The sequence below is a fragment of the Hippopotamus amphibius genome, chromosome 10 (assembly GCF_030028045.1).
Source record: "Hippopotamus amphibius kiboko isolate mHipAmp2 chromosome 10, mHipAmp2.hap2, whole genome shotgun sequence".
Lineage (NCBI taxonomy): Eukaryota > Metazoa > Chordata > Mammalia > Artiodactyla > Hippopotamidae > Hippopotamus > Hippopotamus amphibius.
Window position 1 is genome coordinate 29,633,507 of NC_080195.1, and position 17,630 is coordinate 29,651,136.

The following is a 17,630-nucleotide window of genomic DNA, read 5'->3' on the forward strand; positions in this document are numbered from 1 at the left end:
GTACACGGATAGTGCCATTTTCCCCCGAATTTTGCAATTCAGTTGATTATTGCCCCCCAAATAAATCCTGGATGTTCATAATTGTTCATCTGAGACTTCCTTGGTGAAGGGCATTGACTGTGACCATTACAAGTGCTGCAGCACAGCTACATACGTCATGCCATCTGGGAGGCACAGTGCTGAGGGCTGTGAACAGACAATCAATGTTCAAGTGCAGCCAATTCACGAAGAGCTGGATGAGAGGCCTCTGTGTGGAATTGGTGCGGGAAGAAATAAATATGGAAAAAAAAAAAAAAGGCAGAGAATAGTGTGGAATTTTTTTTTTTTTTTAAAACTGTGTGTAATACAAATCCAGCCAAAACAATAGTGCAAAAAGTTACAAAGCAACAATCTCTTGGGCTAATGCAGTATAGGCTATACAGAAACAGCCACGATGAAATGTGCAGATCAGGCACGGTGAATACCAAGGAACCAAGGAGACGGTTAATATTTCAACCCACAGTTTGTGTTTTGGATTTTTTTTTTCCCCCAAAATTTCCATACAACAAACAGACATCTAGATCAGCCCAGCAAGCTATGGTGGAAGTGTGCAGTCCAGCAGAGACCATGGAGGGACAGGTCTCCTGAGGCCATGAAGATCCGCAAAGGCTGAGCGGGAGCAGCACTTGGTGTGTGGCCACGGTCTGTGGTGGAGGATGTGGGCCTCGTTAGACTGCTCAGATTACTGGAACCTCGTTCTCACATCCCATCCTGAATGTTTCCTTACATCTATAAATGAGGGTGCCTGCCCGTGTTTACGCTGATTAGAAAACACAAGTACACAAATCTATCTCCTTCATTGCTGGTGTAAGGACCCAGAACACCACCACAAAATATTTCCTTGGCCTAAAAGATCACTGGATTAACAAGGAGTTTTAACAGAGGAACAGGAGTGCTGTACTGAGAGGCTTTCGAAGGGAAACACAGGTACCGCCATTTCCGATGAGTTTCTTAAAATGCTAGAAAAAGGACAGACTGCCAAAGGCAGCCACCACGCTGTTCTCCATGATAACGGCACTAATGTTAAAAAAAATAAGAGCTTTTAATGATTGTAATGTATACAGTTTGGGCTGTTTGGCAAAACCCTGCAGATGTGCATTAATGACGCTTTATTTAAAAACAAAAAAAACAAAAAAACCCAAAAACAGTCCATGTTGAAATTGATCAGTGTAAGTTAAACGGTGGTTTTTAGGCTGGACCCATGATTTAAGCTGTACCCATCCAGCTCAGACCAAAAAAAAAAAATCATTTGAATGTTAAAGCAATTGTTCAGAGTCTTGAAGAAGAAACCAGGCAGGAAAACGCCAATAATGATGATTGGCAAAATCAAAATTGAAAACAAAGAAACTGTTTATCGAGCCGCCGACAAAGAAATCTTGCATGGAGACTACAAGTCTGGAGTTTCTGGGATGAAATTGTACAGGAATCTCAGTCCACAGTTTCCTCAATCGCTGCGGAGACGGAGCTGTCACTGAATCTGACAGAGCCCTGCACTCCCCGGTCCGCCGACCCTGTGGAATGGTGGAAACACAACGCAATCAGGCCTCCTAATCTCGCAGCGATCGATCGCGATGTCTTTTCTTGGAGCTCCGCCAAGCAGTGTTCCCTCCGAGAGGCTGTTCAGTTCTGCTGAGGATCTCCACGGAGACCATCGCTGCAGACTTCTCCCCGAGAATGCAGAGAGGCTGGTGTTTTTTTTTTTTTTTTTTAAATAATGCAATTTGCCCAGAGTAAACTACAGGTATTAAATACAGTCTGATCTCACCAAAAACGCACGAATCATGCTATGGAGTTTGTACTGTAGTCAAATTGCACACAGAAAAGTACAGACTTAAGTTTAAGGTTTCTTAAACTTTGTGCATATCTCAAATAGATTCTGCATAAGGTCATCAAATAATGGCCATAAATATGCTATGAATCATTTTAATTTACAAAAAGATTTTACAGCACTGTAAAAATAAACGTGGCAAGATTTTTTTTCAATCGGGTTGTCTTGTCTGATCTGTCAGAGTCCATGTTCGACAACTATTGACATAGCTACTATTCGGTATTCAGTCGAATACCAAAAAAAGTGGATTCGTCACATCCCTAGTTTATAAACCAGTGAAACCCCAGAATCTTATGGAGAAAAGTCGGAAACAGTATCAAGCCTACGTGGTGTTCTTCAATTTACCAAAACAAGCAAGACTTTTCACATGGAGGCACAGAATAAGATCAATTCTAGAAGACACACACGCACGCACGCACGCGCGCACACACAAGCACAGGGAGAGTACTTCAATTTCACACAAATTATCCACTGAAGAGTGACAACAATGATTTACAGAGACACACAAAAATACATGAAGTACAAATAATTCTTTAAAATTGGTTTTAATCAAGGAAATGCAGAGCAACATTATAATAACTCACCTTTTTGTAATCCAGTCTTCACTGTAGCCTGAGGAACTGTTTCAACCTGTTTGGACAGAAAAAGACATCATTAATGGGGAATTTTTTTCCCACTAATTAACAGAAGGAAAAAAATAATACTTCCATCAATCTAAGTAACAATGAGCGATGAATGTATCTGAAATCCGGACTCAGTCCCATTTTCTGGGTAACGTGCTCTGTCTCAGGGTCAGGGAGGGTTTAAATCCTAGCTGCCTGTGCTGGATGCCACGTGACAACACACAGCCACGTGCTCTTGAGCAAAGACCTTTCCCACCATTCCCTTGGTCTATGAAGAGAACACGAATACTTTCCTCAGTGTCTGGGAGGCAGGAGAGGGGTTGTTTCTGCAACCAGCCCCGATGTTGCTATAAACCCCTCCCACCCCAAAGACGTTAGGATAAATTTTTACTTACTATGATACTCAGGTTAATGTAACTCACGCCACTTTAAGACCCTTCCGCGCCTGCACTCACATCTAAGTTGCTGGGAATCAGGACCCTCTCTGTAGAGAGTGCTACAGGGCTCCATACAGCTGGAAGCTCAATACTTTTGCTGCTAGTACAAACTTAAGAAAATAAGTTTGCGATATTGCAAAAGCACTTTCTTGAGTGTCTTATGAACAGTCTCTTGATCCTACATTAGGAGAGCGAGATCAGAAGTTATTCTGCCAATGCTTATGTAAAACACGTGGTAATTTGAGGATTTAACCGTTGGAATTAAAGGAAGGATGCGTTTGGAGGAGTTCCTGCTTAAGCTATGCATTGAATTTTCTGTTTCTCTGAGATGTGGTGAAATATGCATGTTGCAACACATTCTGTAAATACTTAAGGATTATTCTAAGCTTTTTAAAAATTTTTTTATTTTTTTTACAACAGGTAAAAAAAACCATACAACAGAAGCGCTTTTATAAGATACAATTAGTAATACAAATATAAAGTTTTCTAAACAATCACTGGTATTGTTCTACTACTAACTATAAACACAGTGGCATTAACAATCCATCCCATTTTTTGTACTCATTCTCCTTATTAATTTTTGACTGACTGGTCACAGAGTGAATTTGGGAACCAGCTGGCAAAATCACAACTTCATTTTGGTAAGGGATACTGTAGATCTGCAAGAGGTTAGAAAGATTTTTTGGAATATAATTTCCTAAGTATGAAAGCTAATTATGATAAATGAATGACAAATTAGTATATTATTTAAATTTTTGTTAAATATTTCTCGGAAAATTGTTTTACATGCTTGATAATACCATAGAGCACCCACAAAATCACCTCTTAAGTCTGGAAGTTTAAAATTCTGAAGGAAATAATTTAAACAGAAAACCACATTCTTTCGTACTTAAGTGGTTTTAAAAAGGTAAACCTTATTGGCTCTAACACTATTTGCAATTCTTTTCATTTAATAGCAGCTATCTGGGCTATAAAAATGGATATTCTTTCACCTTAAAAAAATTAAGAAAAATTCTGTGAGTTTAAGTTAAAGGAGTAACGATTTTCAAAAATTTCTTGGAAAAGGTAATTTAATATACTTATTACTACATTGAATACACCGGTTGACTATCCTTCAGTTAAAATGCCCCTCCTTTTTTACTTAAATAGTGTGTATCTGAGAACCCATTAACAGGTGAGTGCCATTCCACCGGGAAAATAACATTCCAAAAAATCTGTGATACCAACAGAAGAACCAGATCATCTATGATTATCTGTTTCTCATATAAAACTCTTATAGTTAAATTAATTTGATTTGTTTAAAAAATAAAAATAATACATACCAGCAGCTTAAACCAAAAATTAAAAAAAAAAAAAAAAAGGAACTCGATGGTTCCACATAAAATTCATGAAAACATGAAATCATTTTGCCCATAACTGAAATTTCAAAATAAATGTGAGGAATTCTTTAAAAGTCTTGTACCACTGGCTTCCCATCTCTTGAAGCCTGACTGTTTTCTGTGAAAATGCTTGAAGCAGAATCACAGGGATGCCTGTATCAGAACTGGGCACTGGAATTCACTAGGACAGAAGCATTAGATAGTCCAAAAAGGAAACCCAGTGTGGGGGAAGTTTCTCTTTCTTTTAAGATACAGGATAAGCCATGGCATCTACAAATACAACGCTTTAACTCTCTACATGTAGGAAGCCAACCTGCTCCTTTTTGATCTTCTTCTTTGGCACAACCTCCGTGGATTTCTCTGATTCAGACCGAGTTCTAATTGATCTTCTCTGTTGCTTCTTCTCTACTGAGCCTAAAAGATAATTTAAACAAACAATAAAAACTCACTTGAGGATGCCTTGACATTTAAGTAATTAAGATCTGACCAAATTCCTTCCTTTCCTTATCCATTACTTTAGGTCTTTTGATTATAAATCATTAAAAAACTATTAAACACTTGGGAGTACATAAAAAATTGTACAGATCAAACTGTAAATGCTGATAGGTTGAGACTATGATTCATAAAGGACCCTAAACTGTACAGATAAAGAGAGACTGGATTTTTAAAAAAATTATAAAGTCAAATTAAAACAGCAGGTAAACACATTTAGGTAATAATAATCGAAGGGATGAAGGGATTGAGGGGATGGATGAAAATGATCTTATTCTCAGCTGACATTAAGAAGTAATGGTTCAAAACTCAATCAGTACTACGTATTTTGCATTTTAACAAATAAATTAATTCTACACGTAAAATGCTTAACAGTGCTGGGTGCTGGTTTTGCTGTTGTTATATTATTAATAACCAAAGGGAAAAAAGCAGGAAAGGTATAAAAATGTGACCAAAACTGAATCATTAATTTGACTATCAAGGGAATTGTATACTTTAAAAATAATTAGTCATGGAAAACTAGTTGAAACAAACTATCAAGCTTTTTAATATTAAATGGTGGGAAAAAAAAGAGACTATGAAGATTTTTTAAACCGCAAAATTATCTGAAAGAAAACTCACATGGACCCCATTTTGGAAAGGATAAAACTTAGAGTGAAGGTCACCAGGTGAAAGAACACTAAGTCAGGAATGAATCACAGAAGGATTCACTCTATCACCCTAAGAAGGAACGACACCTTCAGCACAGCTGTTCTCCACCTTTTCAGTGCTTGGACCACCCAAATGGTCCTTGCTAGATAATAATCACCTTGCAGAAGCTACCTCAATAAAGTGTTCCATATCATCTGTATATTTTCTGGTTTCACTGTTCTTGTCTATATGGAAACGGCTTTCCTCAACCTTTGTTCAAAGCCAAAACAAAGAAGGATTCCACTACTTTTGGGGGGAGGGGGAAGGAGTTTGATGATAATGTATTTTGATGATAATGTATTGTAGTTTGATGATAATGCATGGTTTCTGAGCTGTGTTTCATTTCTAAAAGAAGTCACACAATGGTGTCCTTTACTCGCACTGTTTTCCTTACACCGATGAAAATGCTAAAACAACAGCTATCCTACCCTCACAGACACCTGAGTATTCCAGGGATCCACATTTCAGTATAGCCATCAATATTTAAGTACCTATCGGGGAAGAGGAGAATGAAAACAAAACTGCTTAAAACAAACAAAAAACTTTACTTGTTTTGAGAATGACGACATAATCGTTCTAACAAGGGCAAATGATATTTGATCTGTCTCAAAGATAAGGCCACGTGATGATTCCTTAAAATTATTCTGAAAGCCACCCGAAAAACATACATCCTACTACATTTAAAAACACTAACACATATTATGTTTATGTTCTAAGAGAGGAGAAGTGAGCATTTCTGGATTTGGAAAATAGCTTAGAAATCTGGTATAAATGCAGACACAACTCCTCAAACCACAGAAATGTAGCAGGGCCACACATTCTATGTAGCGCCTAGATTTACTAAGAAAAGGCTGAGAATCCTCCCTGAGTAGGTAACACCAAATGAGATGATGGTGCAACTGGTTTCTGAAGGGAGATCAGGTCTCCTTTCTGATTTTTCAACTACTGAAGTTATTTTCACAAGGAGCAAAATGGTCATTTCAAAAGACAAAATATGCTTCTCAACTACCACTGGTAACCAACTTTAAACCAAGGTCAAAGCCTTAAAGAGTTCATCCCTAAACTAAGGCCGCAACGTTAATTTACAATCTAATTACATATGTCTGCCTAAGGAAGGAACTGGGCTTTTCCTCAACACAAAGAATTATAACATTCCACTTTAGCTTTCACTTAAAAAAAGGTAAAGAAGAAAATTTACAGCAGAACTTAGATTGAAATGAAAACACTACATGAAGATAAAATGTTCAGTTAGCTGAGGGGGAAACAAAAAACAAGCTCCATTAAAAGTTTAATATTTAAGATCAATCTAATATCCTATGAAGAATTTACTCTCTCCCTAGTTCAGAGAAAGCAGATGTTTAAATAATGATCCCCCTAGTCTAAGTATCTTACTTACATTCAGACAAATTTCTAATAGTTTTGTGTAAAGAAAGATGACAAAACTGATAGATCTAACTACAGAGCGGGGAGGCCAAGAGAGTCTTCTGGTTTCAAAGAAGGTAACATTTTCAATTATGGCTAATTAATGCAAAACCTTCTAAGTCCACTATTCGTCGCTGCACTATAATTTCATCTTTTATGCCGCACTGTGAAGTGACACAGGCTGCAAGTCTGGTTCTGGACTTTGCTACTCCCTGCTTACTTCACTGCGGCTTCCCTCCCCAGCTCACTGTCGGATAAAGTCCCACCAATGCCACCGTCTCCCCGTGTCCTGCAGCCCCCATCACTTTTTTTTTTTTTAAAGAAAAGCAGCCCTCCGTCTTTCCTGAAAATGACTGTTTTTATTTAGCTTTTATAAGAAGAAGAATCTTACTCAAAATTTCCTTCACAAAAATACCTACCCCTTAGTACCACTCAATTACAGGTTTGCCTGAGTTACTATTGATCCAAGATTACTATCTCAGGTCTCAAGACTTTAATCCTTCTAGAAAATTATGTGGTCCCTTCTTATATTCCAAAAAAATTTTAAAAGAACAAAGTGAAAAAACTCCTTTCTCCTAAGATTTCAAATGACCAACCTAGTAGACACCTAACTCTTCTCAACAGCTGTATGCAGCAGTAGTACTGTTATATAAACCAAACTCACCAGACACTCATAATATAAGATCCTTAGTAAGTCAGTCTCAATAAAAATCACTTTGCCTACTGCAAAGGCACAATCTTACTGAATATAGGCATTTCTCCTTTGAGCGAGAATAATGTAGCCTGATTTTCAATTCATGGTATCTGTTCATCGGAGATTATAATAGGAGAGCTGGGCCCGAGCCCCTCAGCTGCTGACACCCAGCACACCTGAGAATAATGCAAAGATCGTGGGTATCCACCAATTTGTGTCCATTAGGGGACAAAGGAGGAAACAGTAAGAATGTGTTAATAGTGCTGGAAAATTAAAGCTGTTATTCTCATGCAGAGAGATCATCAAATGGTGTATCTAGTCAGATATGTACAGATTTCATAATTATACTCTCCTCACTATAGAATCGTCCTATTAAATTCCTGTAGGAAAAGTAACTGTTACTGTTACGATCAATAAAGTTCTCTGGACCCTAAACCATTCTTTCCTATTGAAATAACTGCTTTTACAATTTGATTTTTTAAAGTATGGTTTGGTTTTGATATCTAAAGGTTTCTTAGCAACATAGCTGCCATGTGATGGCCAAGCAGAACCAAGATCTCAAATGGGAATGTATTCTACATTCATACCCACCTGCAGGACCAGATGCTGCTTCAGGAGATGACAGGTTCTGAGTTGCCTTTTCATTCCTCTGGTTTGGTGTAGAAATTATAAGTCTGTCTTGTCCCCTGACACTTATTTCTGTTTTGTTACCAATTCCCTTCAAAATAAGGCAGATTAAAAAACAGGTGATTACCAGGCAAATGGCACCACTGGCTTATAAAGATGCCTTAAGACCACCATAACGTGCTTAAGTTTTATATGTTCTTTGACTGCAGTTCATTTATTATCTTAGCCATTATCAGAACAATTGTATCAAGTCATCAGGATGTATTCTACAATGTACGAGGTTATGTGGGGGGAAACCTACTTTCTAAGTCCTGATGATGAATGTCACTGAGAAATAAACCCGTATCATCTACTTTTCCGTCAAAACCAAAGTATTTTCTGGTCTGAATAGTATCTCCTTTTACCCATATCACAGTAAGAGAACAGTAAGAGTCACTTCCAGGTGGTAAAGTACACTACCACACAGATAAAAATGTCAACACGTCTTTGAAAGACAAGAATGTCCTTAGGTTACAGAAGTATGACCAAAATGTGCACCCAATAAACAGTCTGGAGCAGACAGAAGGCAGGTGCAATTACGGTTCTGTCTCATTTGAGGTACTTTTGATGTAGTGAAATAAAGGAGTGATTTACAAATATAGTGTATGTATTTTTCAAAGCCTTCATTTTTAAAAGGTCAGTTTTATCTCGAACTTCATTTAAATAGCACTCTTTGGAGGGGGTGACAATGTTTGATTTGTACATCCAAAAGCAGATGAAAACCAGCTCCAAGAATGAAGACAATTCGCATTCAAAAAAGATGCAAAGTATTTACTTGCTAGTCAAAGCTGCCAACAGAACTGAGTGGGGACTATAACTTGGGTTTTTTCAAGGAGCTCTGCCTTACTGAAATCAGTTGAATCTATAGGCAGAAACAGGTGAGCAGAGGACCCTTACGCTTTTCTTTAGGAAAATATACCACTGATGAGGCGTACCTATAATTAATTAATGTGCATATGACAACATTAGGAAACAAGCATAAACTTCTTTAAAAGTAACACACATCCACGAGGTGCCACTAAAGTGAATTCACAAGCCCACAGTTGTGGTGTGGGCTGGGAGGGTACTGAAGAGGTGTATGGAATAAAAACTACACATGTTCTAAAAGAGTTTTAAGGTCTTAAAGCTAAAGTATAAGTGCCCTAAATGGAGGCCCCGGGCTGGCTGAGGGAGGCATTCCATTTGAAGAGGCTGCTCTCACCCCATTACACGAGCTATCACCACAGCTCACTGTGAGAGAACAAACACAGTTCTGGTCTTTCTCTAAAATGCATTAGATATCTCAGGTCAACATGAGCCAACCAGAATTGCAGGTGCAACCAAACAGATGAGCAGGTACCATGATTACAACCGTTAACTCAGATAACTGGCAGAAATGATTTAATAACAAGCATACGTTGCAACGAGGAAAAACTAACCATACAAATTAGAAACAGGCAAAATGCCCAGTTTTTTCCCATGATTTTAGGAAGCTGAGCTCAATTTTGGCTGCACAGCTCAAGATTAATCTAGTACAGATGGGGATATTACAAAAGAGGGGGAAAAAAAAGAAACACAGAGCTTTTCTGCCTATGTCTTTTTTGCCCCCATCTTAAACAGAGTAAACTGACTGTACATTTCAAGTGCAGTGAATACAAAGGATATTTAAATTATGACCTTGTGTCATTTGGGTTTTTTTTTTCAATGCCAAGGTTGGCTACTTACTAGATACCTAGGTTGCCCCAATAAACCCACGAAAAAAAGGCGGTACCTTCGTTGAATAAACAAACTGATCGATAAATTTCCCATCTCCTGTAGCATTCTGAAGAGCAAACACTTGTTCGATTTTCACAACTGGAGACATGTTACACTTCTGCAAATCCAGGCTCCCTTTGTGCATTGTGATGGAAGCTGGTAAGGATTTCCTCGCTGCTGCCGTTTTCCAGGCCACTTTAACGGGAGGTGGTTCGTCCTCTTCCACGCTCGTGTGCCGCCTCTGGCTGTGTCTCCGAATTTCAGTACCTGATGGGGAGGAGGCCGCCTCGCCTGCGTTGGTCTGTTCTGGCTGAGTATTCAGCACTGATCTTGGTCTTCGGGGTTTTTTCACTTCAGCTTTGGAGGCAACATTCTTTTTTGTTTGGGATAAAGCCTCCTCGGGCTGTTTATCAATATAGATAAAAGTATACTGTTCGATTCTCTCCTCCCGGGTCATTTTCAATGCTTTCTCTGCGTGGGCAATGCCGATGTCCCACTGAGCACGTTCTCGCTGAGGCCGGGGTTTCCGAATCTGTGAAGAAAGATAGAGGCATCATGGGACACACTTTCATCTAACGGGGACACTGAAACCAATACGTATTTCCCATGTGGTCTTATCATCTTTCCAGGTGCATAAACATCTTCAGGGTCTTCAAGTAAAGGAAATGTTCTGCTCTGTAACTTTGGTGGCTGGGTGCTACTGTCGAGGACACCTGGTCCACGCTCTTTTACAGTAAACCCTTCTCTGTCGCCCACTCTGCTGGACAGGCCCCTCCAGGAGGGAGTCATCCTCCTCACATCATACTCATAAAAAGCTAGCAATGATGATGGCAGAGAGAAGAGAGGTTACAGGAATGACTTTTTTCAGTGGCCAATAAAACACCACCATTGAAGACCAACCCCTAAAGCTCAGGGATGCCACGGAGACCATGACGAAGCTAAGCAAGGGGCAGAGAGCCAGCATGTGGAGCTGAGCGGCCAGTCTGGGGCAGAATGCAGAGAGGAGGAGAGCCCCAAGGAACACATGGGAGCTGACGAGACACAGGAAAGCAGGAACGTATGAGAGGAAAAATAAAACCTGAATCACAATTTCCACAGTCCCGATCAGAGGACTTTGGATTGGCAAGACAGACAAGAAAATTTTGAATAAAGGTACGTGTGATGACCAAAGCAATTAGGAATTATCCAGGGGGTTAGACTGAGGCAGCCAGAAATTAGCTAATGAAACCAGGAGATGGTGTAGTATATGTCAAACACTGATACTTAAATCTGTAAAATGTTAAGTCTGATAAAAGTAATCAAAGTCCTCTGTGACAATATTTAGCTTAGTGTGAAAATATGACAAATTTCTGAATCACCAGAGGTCCACACTAAATTAGTTGAGTTTAAAAATCTTGACCAGACAGGTTATCTAGAGTTCATGTCAAAATTCTAACATGTCCACCACCACGTCAAACATATTTGGGTCCATCACTAGTGTGACCTTGGTTGAACCAGCTACTTAAGCTTTCTGTGCCTCAATTTCTTCATCTGCAGAAATAGAAACAATAGTATCTACCTCACTGAAGTTGTAATGAAGATTAAATGGACTAATACATATATAAAATGCTTAAGAGTGCCTGTCTCAGAGTAAGTACTAAATATTTTAAAAACTTTCCTTTCACAAAACAATTTTGCTAAATAAGAATGAAGGGGAATTAGGGAAAGATGCTGAAATAGGAAAATGAACAAAAATCTCTGACAAAATCCACATTTCACTAGCATCTAGTAGATTATGTACATTTGAATCCAATTCAAAATAGAATCCGAAATTTTACTAAGCAGATAAAGTTGTCAATGGAACTATAATGCTGTTTAAATGACATATAAAACTTATTGACACAATAAATTATTAAAATTGAACCTGGAGGACTAAAATAAATCATTCTAACTGCCTGAAATCAAGTATGAAAAGCTCTACTAAATTATTAAGTCCTTTAGAATCCACATTCAATTGACCATGTTGCTATGTCGTCAGTCACCTTCTGCTTCTCAGAGTGATTGCTGGCTTGTCTGGTCGCCTCGGCCAGTAGTTCTTCATACTGTTTGTGACCTTTATACTCTCGGACCCGCTTTTCATGAACCCATGCCCTCTCTGGCTGGTTGCTAAAAAACTGGACGTGATACTCCCGGGCACCTGTAAGTAAAAATTCTTATTAGCCATTTCAGAGCATATGCAGCCTCATCCACTTTGCCAAAAACGTGGACCTAAGCCAGGTTCCCTAGTTTATTCCTATTAACACTCGTAATTCGGGGACTGTCCCGAAGATGTAATCCAACATCTACCAACTGACACGACTGTTACTGTAAAAATCACCCCAAATGATCAGAATTAGCAGAGCAAGTCTTAAGAGGAAAAAAAAATAGAAATTCTGCTAATTATAAGATTTGTTACCTTGGTAACAAACAAATCTGGGCGTAAATAAATAATTTTTCCTTCAAAAAAAGGCAGAGTTTCTTGGACTTATAAAAACCAAGTGTTGATCAAACTGCTTTTCGAATGACATAAAAGTGCAGCGTACAGACCCAGGGGAGGAGGAGAGGCTACTGAGACTCTCCCAGGGGTTCTGTGAGGTCAAAACCATCTTCATGATAACACCAAGATGGTGTCTTTTTCACGATGTTGACATTTGCACTTAATACGGCAAGAGCCACGGTGAGTCCAACTGCTGGCATCTCAGCACAAATAAAGGCAGTGAGTGACACCGAATTATACTAGTGCCGTATCCTCCACAGCCATACACTGGCAGTTTATGGGAAAAAAAAAAAAAAAAAAAAAGGCCAGTTTTACCTAATGTCCTTGATGAAGCAGGAAAAATTATTAATTTTACTAAATCTCAAACTCTGAACACACGTCTTCCTAACGTTCCACATGATGAATGGGAAGGGGGCATAAAGCACTTCTGCGAGCTGCAGGGATGACGGCTGTCTTGAGGGAAAGTACTTCTGTGACTGAACTGCACAGCCGACTGGCCACTTCTTCACAGAACAGCATTTTTCCTTGAAAGAATGACTGAGAGAAAAACTATGGTTATTTGAACTTGAGAATTTGGCAGATATTTTCTCAAAAGTGAACAAGCAAGTCTGTCACTTCAAGGAAAACAACTGATAGTATTTGTTGCCAATAATAAAATCTAATCTTTCAAGAAAAATCAGAATATTGGAAAATTATATCTGCCCCCATGCGTCTTCCAACTTCCCAATAATCAAAGAATTTTCTGATGAAATAAGCGGTGACTTAATAAATGTGATTTTTAAAACTATCTATAAAGGAACGTGTCAACATTTGGAAGCTATTGCATGCGATATTTTCTAACCTGCCAACGTAGGATGTTACAAAGTCATAAAAGGCAAATGATCCATTCAAAGTGTAAGACAGAACGGATGGATTTTAATGTAACAAAGTACAAAAAGTTTACTGATAGGATTACAGATTCCATATTGCAACCAACCCACCACTTGCCAAGTTTTGGTGTAACACTAAAGAAATATAGCCACAATTATCTGAAAAGGCTATTAAAGTACTCTTCCCTTTTCTAACTACACATCTGTGTGAGGCCAGATTATCTTCATTTTCTTCAACCAAAACAACAAACCATAACATACTGAATGTAGAAGCAGATACGAGAATCTAGTGTCTTCAGTTGAGCCAGATATTAAAGAGATTTGCAAAAATGTAAAAATACCATTCTTCTCAATTTTTTTGCTTGAGAAAATATTTTTCCTAAAAATAGAATAATATAACATATAGTAGGTTTTTTTTAAATGAATTGGTAAATATTTTAAATTTTTCTCAGCTTTAATTTCTAAATTAACATAAATGGTAATAGATATAACCTATGTAAACAAAAGTGTTTACAGTCCTCAAGTTTTAAGAGTAAAAGGGGTCTTGGGAGCCAAACATCTGAGAACCGCTGCTCTCTAGTGGTGCAGCTCTGAGAGGTGGTTCCCAGGGCAAGCCAGCCGGCCGGCCACAAAACAAGCAAAGAAGGTAAGAGTGAGCATTTAGAAACTATGATCATTTGACATTGCATGACATCTAGGCCCATGATCAGGGATCCTGTACTGTGTTTTTGTTTTTTTTTGGAAGGGGTGGCCTTTCATTTCTCTAATAGTTAATTTTACCATATTTTACAGAAGTACTGATCCATGGTGGACTGGAAATTTTTTTTAAAAGAGCAAAAAACTGGTCCTTTACCAGTAATAGTTTGAAAATCACTGCTGTAAAGAAAATGTCTCAGGTCAATAGAGAAATGTAGAAACTGGTCCTCTTGGTGAATCCAAGACAGTTCAGGCAGGGATAGAAGGACAACAAGCAGATCCTGACAGAAAGGATGGGTATGAGCTTAAACTCACTGACGCAGCTATATGAAATGTATTATACCCTGGATTTGAAATTTAAAAAAATTTTTTGACATTAACAGCAGATTATTTAAGGAATTATTTTTAAACCAAATTAAAATTTCATATGTAAGACAGCCTATGAGAAAAGAGAAACACACACAACTTGGTTTTCCATATCATCTAATCTGAGAAGAGCCCAGCATGAATTTGATTATAATTAATCAAAGGTTTATTAAAAGTCCAAGGGTTTTGGAGGACAAAAACAGAATATAGCCTAACCTAATACGTGACTTTGGAGGACAGAGTGATGGGTACAGCTTAAAAGAACACAGGACATAATCTGTTTCCAAAAGTTGGCTATATGTATACATATAGCTGACTCACCTCATTGCACAGCACAAACTAATACAACATTGTAAAACAATTATATTCCAATAAAAAAAGTCCAAAAAAAAAAGAAAAAAAGTCACAGTTACATATTTAGAACCAAACGGATAATCCCAAAAGACTTTGAGTTACAGTTAAAAACATGAAAACTAAAACTCACAGATAACATATCATTTTAACCTTTATTTCCAACTTCTTCCTCCATTAAATCATTTACTACAGATGAAACAAATCAAACAGTTTGTCTCTTTGCCGGCACTTTGTTTCCTGCTGGCTGGAAAACTGTAAAAATAAGAGTGAAATAAAAACCCAAAGACCTGAAAGCTGGAGAAACAAGAACATCTGTCTCTGAAAAATGAGTTAAATTTCCAATAGAAAAATGTGGAGGAAACATTTTTATATAACAAAAGTAATACAGCTAAAATTCTCCAGTTTTAAATTTTAAAAAATATATTGGGACTAAACGTTACAATAGGTATAATGTGATACCATTCACATCTCAGTTAAAAATCTTTATTTTCATATCTATTAATTACAATACACAAAGAGAAAAAGAATTACTCCCAAACTCTTTTCTTTTCCTCTGTGTCTCTCTCTCTTTTTTTTTTCGGCTGCACCATGTGGCTTGTGGGATCTTAGTTCCCCAACCAGGGATTGAACTAGGCCCTCAGCAGTGAAAGAACAAGTCCTAACCACTAGACCACCTGGGAAGTCCCTGAATTACTCCCAAATTCTTCACAGTAATTATGTATCTGGAGGATGAGACTATGGACAGCTTTGGGTTCTGACCAATTCTGTATTGTCATAAGCAGAAAGAACATTTCCTTTTTAACTTTTAAACTTAAAATGAGAGCTAAATAATGAAATACAACTAAAAATAGACATGTGATCCAAACATCTTTCAATGTGCTCTTCAAAGAATTATATCTTTACGTGTGAAAACCGTTAAATACGTTTTCCAATGCTGAGAATCTGACTAATAACAGTACTGACTAATAACAATATGGAAACCAATGATTACTATAGAAAATTCAAGATAAATTTTACAAAGTACTTTAGATAATAAGCAACACAAAATGCTTCACAGGTACCATGTGTGGAACATAATCAACAAAATCAAGTTGTATACCGTATTTCTGGTTTTCAGAAAAAATGTCAAAAAACCCGACTTCAATTAAAACTGCACTGCACAGCCATGCAATGAAATATTATTTGGCAATAAAAAGAGACAAAGTACTGATACATGCCACAACACAGATGAACCTCTAAACATGATGCTAAGTGAAAGAAACGAGACATAAAAGGCCACCTATTGCATGAAATGTCCAGAAAGGCAAATATGTATATGCAGACAGAAAGTAGTTAGTTGCTGCTTAGGGCTGGGGGTGGAAGAGTGGAATGAGGAGTGACTGCTAATGGATACAGGATTTCTTTTTTGGGTTGGTGAATAAAGTTATAACATTAGACTGTGATGATGGCCACACAACTCTGTAAGTGTGCTAAACGTCACTAAACTGCACACTTTAAAAGAGTGAATCTTATGGTATGTAAATCATATCTCTAGAAGTTAAAAACTACTGCAGAAAAGAGAAAATTTAAAATATTATCAGAATGCACATTTTTCAAACCTAAATTCTCAGATTTTGGTTTCCTCAACAATACAAACAAAATCAGTTTTCCCAGCACTAAAGTAGGGAGGACCAGATCAGATTAATTCATAAAATAAATACTTCCTTTGAAATACAAGATGAGGCATAAATTGTGCTTTCATTTGTATCCCAGAAAATAAGCTGAAATTAGTAAGTTTTCATAGAGTAATTAAATGTGAAATTCTTCATATAGTCTCAAAAGGATGCTTTTCTAACGGGAGAGAACTGAAGAACCACAACTCTTACGTGATGTAATATCTTAGAGCACTCTGTGTTGTTTTATCTAAGAAGGCTTGTCCCTCTTGGGAAATCCTGTCCCTTTCTTCTCCCATTCAAGAATCATAGATTATTAAACATGCAAGGTACTTCAGAGATTAATAGTCCAACACCCTTACTATATAAATGAAGGAACTAGGACTGCCTCCCCCAACCTCTGTAAATTATGAGTAGGGGAATTCAATTACTTTCCCTTTATTATACAGTAGTGGTTAAGAGTGGATGTTATGGAATAAGATTTCTTTGAGACTCTATTTACAGATCTGAAACACAAGGATAATAGTTCCTACTTCAGAGCGTTGCTGCTATGAGGACTGCTTGAGAAAACATACAAGAGAATTTTTTTTTTGGCCACACTGTGCAGCATGTGTGATCTTAGTTCCCCAACCAGGAAAGGAACCTGAGCCTCCTGCATTGGAAGCACGGTGTCTTAACCACTGGACCGCCAAGGAAGGCCTACAAGAGAACTGCTTAACACTGTCTTGCACAGAAGTGGACATTCAACTATGTTGGGTTTTTTTTTAAACTTCTGTCCCACTGATGCTTCAGTCACCCCAACCTATAATCAGCAGATTACGGTGACAAGATGACTGCCTTCTGTATCTGGGTAGCACAAGAGTTACAAATATGGCAGATCCCATCACAAATCTGACTTGCCAGACACTTTTCCTCCTCATAACAGTTGAATAGGGACTGAGATAGAAAGTTTAAAATGAGAGAAAAAGAAACAGATGCAAGGTTGTCACAGACAATAAGGGACTCGATGAGTGAGTTCACAAAACCAATATCCAGAAATAAATTCCAAACTCCAACCTTCCTCTTGCTACTAAGGAAGCCCATTCCAAATGCTAGAATCTCAGGAACCTAATCTACAGGTTTTGGTCAAACCCTGGAAAAGGAGTAAAGTTAGAACACATGTTTTCTTACTTAA

At 37.9% G+C, this 17,630-nt stretch overlaps 1 protein-coding gene across 4 annotated transcripts in view; it reads right to left on the reverse strand.

The window, feature by feature from the left end:
- The window catches only part of NSD3 (nuclear receptor binding SET domain protein 3), a 94,347-nt gene that overhangs the window by 32,865 nt on the left and 43,852 nt on the right, over positions 1-17,630 (reverse strand). For 3 of the 4 annotated variants that reach the window (XM_057697651.1, XM_057697650.1, XM_057697649.1), the window contains exons 5-9: positions 12,026-12,180; positions 10,021-10,536; positions 8,196-8,322; positions 4,620-4,720; positions 2,452-2,497 (exon numbers count right to left, since the gene is read on the reverse strand). In XM_057697651.1, coding sequence (XP_057553634.1) covers positions 2,452-2,497; positions 4,620-4,720; positions 8,196-8,322; positions 10,021-10,536; positions 12,026-12,180 — 945 coding nt within the window. Of the gene's footprint in view, positions 1-305; positions 1,551-2,451; positions 2,498-4,619; positions 4,721-8,195; positions 8,323-10,020; positions 10,537-12,025; positions 12,181-17,630 lie in introns of those variants that run through there. The other variant, XM_057697652.1, reaches the window with a different exon arrangement.